Source organism: Echinops telfairi, unplaced genomic scaffold (assembly GCF_000313985.2).
Source record: "Echinops telfairi isolate 266 unplaced genomic scaffold, ASM31398v2 ScPeMD7_10;HRSCAF=50, whole genome shotgun sequence".
NCBI lineage: Eukaryota > Metazoa > Chordata > Mammalia > Afrosoricida > Tenrecidae > Echinops > Echinops telfairi.
Window position 1 is genome coordinate 10,260,661 of NW_022103907.1, and position 8,578 is coordinate 10,269,238.

At 49.1% G+C, this 8,578-nt stretch overlaps 1 protein-coding gene across 1 annotated transcript in view; it reads left to right on the forward strand.

Annotated features, from left to right (window-relative positions):
• The window catches only part of VIT (vitrin), a 147,609-nt gene that overhangs the window by 102,722 nt on the left and 36,309 nt on the right, over positions 1 to 8,578 (forward strand). Inside the window, exon 8 of the mRNA XM_045287027.1 lies at positions 5,930 to 5,992. Coding sequence (XP_045142962.1) covers positions 5,930 to 5,992 — 63 coding nt within the window. The remainder of the gene's footprint in view (positions 1 to 5,929; positions 5,993 to 8,578) is intronic.

Sequence of the window (8,578 nt, forward strand, 5' to 3'; positions counted from 1 at the left end):
CGTTCTTCTCAGGGCTGTCCATAGATTGTTATAATCCACACAGTTGAATGAATGCCTTAGCATAAGTTAATAAAACACAAGGAAACATCTTTCTGGTACTCTCTGTTTTCAGCCAAGATCCGCCTGACATCAGCAATGATATCCCTTGTTCCATGTCCTCTTCTGAATCCAGCCTGCAGCGCTCACAGCTCCCTGATAATGTACTGCTACAACCATTGTTGGATGATGTTCAACAAAAATTTACTTGCATGTGACATCAATGACATTGTTGTATAGTTGAGCATTGTGTTGCATCACCTCTTTTTGGAATGGGCACAAAAATGAATAGCTTCTAGTCATTTGGCCAAAAAGCTATCTTCCAAGTGTCCTGGCATAGCCAAGTGAGTGCTTCCAGTGCTCCATCACCTTGTTGAAGCATTTCAACTGGTATTCCATCAGTTCCTGGAGCCTTGGTTTTGGCTAATGCCTTCAATGCAACTTGAATTTCTTCCTTCAGCACCATTGGTTCTTGCTCATATGCTACCTGCTGAAATGGCTAAATGTTGACTAGTTCTTTTTGGTAGAGTGACCCTGGATATTCTTTCTATCCTCTTTTTATGCTGCCTGCATCATCCAATATTTTCCCATAGAATATTTCAATATTGCAACTCAAGGCTTGAATTTTTTCCTTGAGTTCTTTCGGTTTAAGATATGCTGAGTATGGTGTGTGTGTGTGTGTGTGTGTGGTTTTTCTGGTCCCTGCATATTTCATTCTACTATTTTACTTTGTCTTCTTGAGCTGCCCTTTGAAATTTTCTGTTCAACATATATGCATATTCATATGCATACACATATACATATATTGAACTTATAACACTCTACTAGGTGTTCAAACTAGAACTACAAAGATGAATTAAATATTTTCAGAGTCTAGAAACTTACACCTAGAACTTCGGTCTTCACAGATCCTACACCTTCCCTGAAGAAAAAAAAAAATCCATCAGCAACGCCACTGTCTCCGACACACCCAGTCCCCCAGGCACACCCCCCAATCCCACCTGCTAGGGCCCTCTGAGTCAGGGCAAGAACCACCAGCACTAGCCTGGCTGCTTCTGCTGTATCCGAAGAAGCTGGGGGCACCTCTCCTAATGATTTGAGATCAAAGTGGGTGACTTTTCCTCAGAACCATCCCTATGCCGGCTTGTTTCACAGTATGGTGAGCTCTATTTGAGTCAAACACGCTTCACTGGCCTGGAAACTTCACCATGGAGCTAACGTTTCTGTAAGAGAAGGCAGCCGGCGTGCCAACAACTGCCCTACACTGAGCGGTGGAGTGGAGCCATTTGGAAAGAGGAGCTTCTGTGACTTTACCAGGACATTGATTCCTGTCCAGAGCCAGGGGCTCATACGCCCCTGGGCATTCTCAGACAGGCCTTCCCCGACCCAGCAGCACAGAACAAGAAGCTCCCCAAGGGTCCTACACAGCTCTATGGTCTCAGGTCTCAGGCCAGGGCTAGCCATCCTAACAAGAGCATGGGGTTAAGGGTGGGGGGCAACTGAGAGAAGAAACCAAGGAGCTGAAAGGCCACCTGGTGTCTGTCTCACACCAGGTTAGGGTCTAAGAGCCATGTGGTGCCGCTCTTGCGCAAATGCCAGGCTAGTGATTTCCAGACACATTGAAGCCAAAGGAGCTGTGGCTGGTGCAAGGAGGAGCAAGAGCAAGTCTCAGGGGCAGGGGGCTCTGGACTCGTGTGACGACTTATCTCTACTTGGATTGAGTCCCAGCGGGCCCTTCCAAGCCTGCTTTTTCAGTGGCCCGTGTGCCTGAGGTGCTGTAGCCATGCTGACCACAGCTGGGTGAGATGCAGATGGCCAGGTGAAGCGCCCCGGAGCTTGTCTGTCAGGGTCCAAAGCTCCCCTCGGCCACTCCCTCTGCGCGGGTTTCTTGCCATCAGTCTCTTCATCTGTACAATGGGCTCCTCGTGGCACCTACCTCACAGGGTCAATGGCAGATAGTACTTGCTTGACCCAGAGTAAGCGCTCAGTGAGTGTTGATGGTTCTACTTTTTGCTGCCATGGAAATTGTTCAGAACCAGTATTTCTTTGGGCCCTCATCTCCGTGAAATGGCCAAGCAAAGATGGTCACGAAGGAATTCGACTTTCTTTTTGTAGCACGTCTCAGACTTTGGGGAAAAGAGCCTTCATGGTGTTGTTGGGTAAGCATCGGGCTGCTAACCACAAGCTCAGTGGTTCAAAGCCACCAGCCACTCTGCAGAAGGAAGACAAAGCTGCCTGCTCCCGTTAAGATGGGTAGCTTCAGAAACCCTGTGTAGGGTCGGCGTGAGTAGGTAATCCACTGAGCCAGGGCATGGTTTGATTTGGGATCTGCATTTTGAGGGAATTGTATATTCATTTGTTTCACTGGGGCTTCCTGGGATACTGAGGCAAAGATGGGAGGACCTTGATGACCTCAGTGTCACACAGGGAAACACTGAGGGTCAGCGAAGGTAGGTGAGCCACCCTGGTCACCCAGCTGGAGATTAATAGACCTGGGACCAGTCTTCTGCCTTGTCTGTATTTCCCCACACCACCCCGTACTTCCTGACAACAGAATACAAGTGTTCTTGAATGTGCCCTTCCTATAACGACCAAGTCTAAGAAACACCAAGCCTCACCTGAGCACATACTTTCAACCTTGGCTTTTGGATGAACGTGATTGATCTGAGTGTGTCACGCACAAAATGAGAGTGACACAAATAGAAGGATCGGTTTCCAGGACGGGAGGATGAGGCTCGGAATTCCTGGATGTCAGGTCCCTGTTTCTTTTAAACTGAAGTAACAGAGCATCCGGGATTCCAGTTCTTCCGAACACTCCAGGGTGCCGAAACCCCGGGGTACAAACAGAGTGATGACACACACACACACACACACACCCCGCCAGCATGTCATTTGTTTAGGGTACAGAGCAAAGTGCACAGCTTGACCAGTAAGTAGCAATCGAGTCATAAAAACACAAGATGCTTACACATATAAATCACAAATATTTTGCACTCAGAGACCAGCTTGCCCACCCTGCTAACGTTGTTCACAGAGAATTGAGATCCACTAGCGGGTTGGCACGTGACTCGCCGTAGACAATACAAAGGATTAATGCCTGCGCCAGACTAAACTCAAATCTCACCATTAATCTGAATGTGCAAGAGCAAGATTGTCTTTCTCTCCCCAAGAGTCTTGCATCTTAATCGTGTGATAAAGAATATGTTCATTTGGGAAGCCAGCAAAGCAAATAGCCTTTAAGAAATGAACGTCGTTCATGCCCTCGGTCTTCTGAGCACAATGAAGAACCGAGACAGAGACACAGGGCCCTTGGGATGTCCTTATGACCCTTTGTAACATTTCCATGCTAAATCTGAGTTCTCAGGACCAGGATTTCCCTAAAACGATCGGGGACTACTGAGTAAGAGGTGCTCCCTCGTTCCCACCCCTTGAAGATCATCAGCACCAGTTTCTTGTGAGGATCTCTGAACAGGTTGCTGCATACAGGATCCCAGGGGCCATTTTGCCAGAGTCTTCCTAAGACAATGATGGGAAGCTGAGGCTCCGGACACTCGTGGACTTCCTGATGGGCCATGTTTGTTCTCTGTAGTTCCAGAGAAGAGAAAGCAAACAGAGGGGAGACAAATGCACCTATAATATTTCACGGTGCATCGCTGGTGCTGGTGCTGCTACTATTGTCGGCAACCCAGGCACACTAGGACAAAATGCTCCCATGGCCTCACTGTCCCCAGGATCCATTGTGAAGCAGACTATTGTGATTGTAGAATTTCCATTCGCAAATTTTCATAGAGCATACAAAAATGGGATAGATGGGTGAATGGGTAGGTAGACAAGAGGGATAGATAGATGAATGGATAGCGATTTAAAGGGAAAAATCTGTTTGATGCCATGAAAAGTTTTTTTCTCACAGCTCAATTAACCCAGTTTGGGGGGAGGGGGGTACACTGCTTTGTTGTGCAATGGGTTTCCTTTCTATGAAGATGTTCCCACACCGATCAGCACTCCTCTCGTACAGCGGGTGTACAGGACCATCTTGAAAGGAGCCTGGTGGGTGGGTGTGGGCTAGAGGAGTTTTGCAGGCCTTCCAGGTCCTGAGGGTCCTATGGGTCCATGGTTTTCGATGCACAGGGAAAGAAAGGGAGAGAGATGATTTTTGTCTCCAGGTTGAAGAACCTTAAGCTGAGAATTCCATCAGATTTTGGGCTTTTCCATCTGTGTTAGTCCGGGTAGACTAGAGAAACAAATTCACGGGCACTCATATGTGAATAAGAAAGAAGTTTATATACGAGAGTAGTTGAATATTGACAAAATATCCCAGCCCAGTCCAGATCAAGTCCATAAGCCCGATGTTAGCCCATATGTCTGATACCAACATATAAAGTCCTCTTCAGGCTCATGCAACACATGCAATGATGCTGAATGCAGGAAGATCACAGGCCAGTGGGTTGGAAGTCTTGTGGATCCAGTGGTGGTGGAGGCATCTCAGCACTGGCAGGTGGCTCCTCCAGTTCCCAGGGCACGGGGTCTATCAGTGTAATGCCATGTGTCTTGTCAGTCAAGTGTCTCTCAGGAAGTCAGCATAGAGAGAAAGTGTCTCCCGCCTCCAAGGAGGAATACCGGAGTTCCCAGAATCCTCAGGAGGAGGTCATGCCCACACAGAGGCCTCATTCGCTATTTCCTGATTAACAGGCTAGACTCCACCCCTACACTCTTAACCTTTTCAAACTGACAAAAGATTATATAACTACCACACCATCCATCAATCTGGTCCCACACTCCTTTACTGGATTTCCATCACAATTGCGCAACCTTGTCACCCTTGCACTTCTCTCAAGAGATTCCACTGGTTTCATTTACAAAGTTGGTTTTCATCTTCTTAATTTTTGAAAAGCAGGAGAAATGAACTTGGGGGGGGTGGTTGGATTGGTCCTTTTAGAGGCAGGCTAATTATACAGCGAACCTCACAGTCTTGACTAGATTAAGAGTCTCGGGTTCACAGAACTAGGAGCATTGAATACCACATTGCTGGCAGGAGATGCCAAGGTCAGCCAGAGCACTCTTTCCAAGGCGTCTTTCTAAAGAGTGCCTTGTGAAACCAGAAGTGCATCTCCCTGTTGTTTCGCAAGGCCCTCTCTGCTTGCAGAGCACATTGGCTTACCACGCTTAAAGAGGTTTTTATTCATTGTCTTTTATTTCTTTCTATGGCAATGTTGTGGTGCCAATTCCCCCTGCGAGTGGCTCTAAAGAGCCCCCCAAAGCTGAGATTCGACTCACACGAACAGCCTCTCTGAACACGAAACTTTCATCCGTCGTTTTCTCTTGTCCTGGCGGCGGGGGGAGGACAGTGGCATTTGAGTTTGGAACTCTGGTGTTTGACATACTTGGATCTGCCCTTTTCCCTCCATTCTACACCCAGCCCCCAGCAGCAGGTCTTCCTCGTGGCTCACCCCGTTTCACTGACTAGATCACCAGAGAGTTGACTGGAAAGCTACCTGTACCAGGTGCGATGGAGATTTATATGCGTGAGATAGGATTGCCTGACCCCAAGGTGTTCTGAGTCGTGCAGAGGGATCGTTTACACTAGCAACGTGTATAATCTTTTCAGATAAGTAAACCGCAGCCCAAATAGGATAAGCTAACAGGGCACTCTGGGGCCTAATGGGCCTTCTCCCACTGCGCCGGTCGCACCCAGAGGGGTACTATGTCTTCTGTAGGCTGACGGTAAATAGTCACATCGGTGTCTTTTTCTGAGGAGGGGAGCAGTGTGTGCAGTCGTGCCCGGTTAGCCTGGGAGGCAAAGCCTGAGCTCGGTGTGGGTCCTCGTCCCTTCCCAAGGTTGAGGCCAGACACTTCCAGGGCTTGCACGTCACCTAGATCTTACTGCTCTTCCCAGGATTCATCCCAAAGGAAGAATCAAGCACACAGACCGTGGAGCCACTACCCCAGGGAGAGCCAAGTAAGTGCATGGAAAATCGGAAACCCAGGGTGATGCTTACCTCCGCCCCATCCACCCTCACATCCTACCCAAGCCCACCTCTCTACTACATAAATCTGGTTCTCTTTTCTTGGTCACTTTGTTCTAAGGGGAAAGGGACGCTTTTGAAAGATTTAAATGGTGTGTGTGTGTGTGTGTGTGTGTGTGTGTGTGTGTTGGGCGTTTGGGGGTGTGTGTCGGATTTATAAAACATCATTACAGCTGAAAGTGAAGGGGAATTGAAGTATGTACAGATGGAAAGGAAAGACAGCCTTCCCTACAGCTTACACAGCGACAAAAGAAAACAAAAATCCTCACAAGAGAGCCAGTAGGCAACACCAGGACAAACTAACAAAATATTGACTTTTCAAAGATTCCATTTGACTCGGATCCACAATGGATACACGGAACCAGCACTCAAGAGCTCCAACGACGTATCCCGTTGGGGATGTCTGCGGCACAAGCTCTCCGCAGAGTGGTAAAGAGCAAAGGTGCCACTTTGTAGACCGGGGTAGGGAATCACCTCATGTACATGGCAAAAATACATGCCTTTGAATTAGGGGGTTGGCAAAGAATATCCAATATGCCACAGGCTTCCCGAAAGACTAACAAATCTCTCTTGTAAGAAGTACAAGAAAAACTCTCCCGAGAAGGAAGAACACTGAGACTTTATTTTACCTGCTAGGGACATGTTTGTAGGAGGCACCAGGCCCCGAAGAAGGACATCAGACCTCGGAGAGAGTCAGTGAGACAGGAGAGGACCCTCGACAAAATGTACTGACCCACAGTGACCGCAACAATGGACTCCAACATACAGCACTGGCTGCCAGGGTGGCCCAGGACCGAACAGGGTTTCCTTCCGTGGTCCATGCCGTTGCTCTGAGTCAGAATCACCTCGACGGCCCCTAACAACATCAGGACAGCAGGAGGATGAAGCAGAGCACGAGGCAACAAGAGACCATGAGGGCAGACGCTAGGGGCAGGCACGGTGCTCAGTGAGAAAGAATGCTCATCCGCGCCAGGGTGTAAAATTGGACAGGAGAGAAATGGAGCCGATTCAAGCGACCTGGAGAAGAAAGAGTCTCGCAGGCTGGAGAGGAGGGTGAAAGTCGGGAACAGCTGAAGATTCTCGGGCATCGGGGGAGCTGGTGTTGCAATGAGGATGGCTGGGCAGGGAAGCAGCCTGGGCCCACAGAGATCGTGGCTGTCTATCACCTTTCGTCCGGCATCACCATCTAACTGATGGGCGCTGTCACGGGTTACTTGTGCACCCAGGAAGACCTATTCCGTCATCAGGCTCAGTCGCTAGGAATATGACTAGATTTGGACATCGTGTCTTTGCAGTGACAATGAGTTCAGTTAGCGTGTGGTCGTACTGGAGTTAGTGAGCCCTTCTAAGCGCTGATGGCATCTTGATAAGAAGAGGAGACTAAACAGAAAGAGACGCAGGTGGAAGACTCTCAAGTGAAGATGCGGAGGGGATTGGAGGGAGGCGACCACAGGACCAGAGCTATCCAGAGGACGACGAAATAGAAGAGGTACGAAAGGCTGCGCCCTAGCACTTTCTGAACGGACGTGGCCCTGTTGACTCCCGATTTCAGACTTTCAGCTTCCTGGACGGTGAGAGAAGCCGCCTCGCTCATTCTAAGCCACCTCGTTGTTCTTGTCGATAGGTGCCAACAAGTCCACTCCCACCCACAGCAACCCCAAGCACAGCAGCTGAAAACACGGCCCGGCCCTGCACCTCTTCTCAATGATCCTGTTGCTTGAGCCCATGGCCGCCTCCCTGTGTCAGTCCATCACATTTCAGGTCTTCCTTCTTCCCGCTGCCCCTCCACTCTGCCAAGCATGATGTCCTTCTCCAGGGACTGGTCTCTCCCGACAACACGTCCAAAGGCCGTGAGACGAAGTCTCATCCTCCTTGCCGCTACGGAGCACTCTGGCCGTACTTTTTCCAAGACAGGTTTGTCTGTCCTTCGGGCAGTCCCTGACACTTGAGTATTCTTTGCCAGCACCACAATTCAAATGGATGGATTCTTCTCAGGTCTTCCTTGTTTGTCTCACTGGTTCCACAGCTCTGGGGAACGAAGTCAGTTGCCCACACAGTAGGGAAAGCCCCGCTGGAAATGGAGAGCTGAGACACAGTGAGATACACGTGGGACGTGAGACCATGGAAAGGGAAGCCAGGCAGGGAGTAGAAACTCAAAAAACCTCACTCCCATTGAATCGATGCCGACTGTAGCCACCCTCTAGGACTGGGTTAGAACTGCCCCTGTGGGTTTCCGAGACTGTAACTCTTTGCAGAAGTAGAAAGTAATCACAGAGGAAGAAGACAAAGAGATCTGAAGCCTGAAGAATGTCAACACTAGGTAGGTGGACAGATGACCCTGGAAGATACCATAAAAGAGGGTCCAGAGAAAACTAGGAAAACCAGAAAGGTGCCGGTCCCTGCAAGCTTGGGGGAAGTACTCACAGACTCCCCGAGAAAGTCATTACAAGTCAGCCGACAAGGGGCTGTGAGTCTCAACCCTGCTGCCTGTGAGAATCCCCGGAAGAGATTTTTTTTTT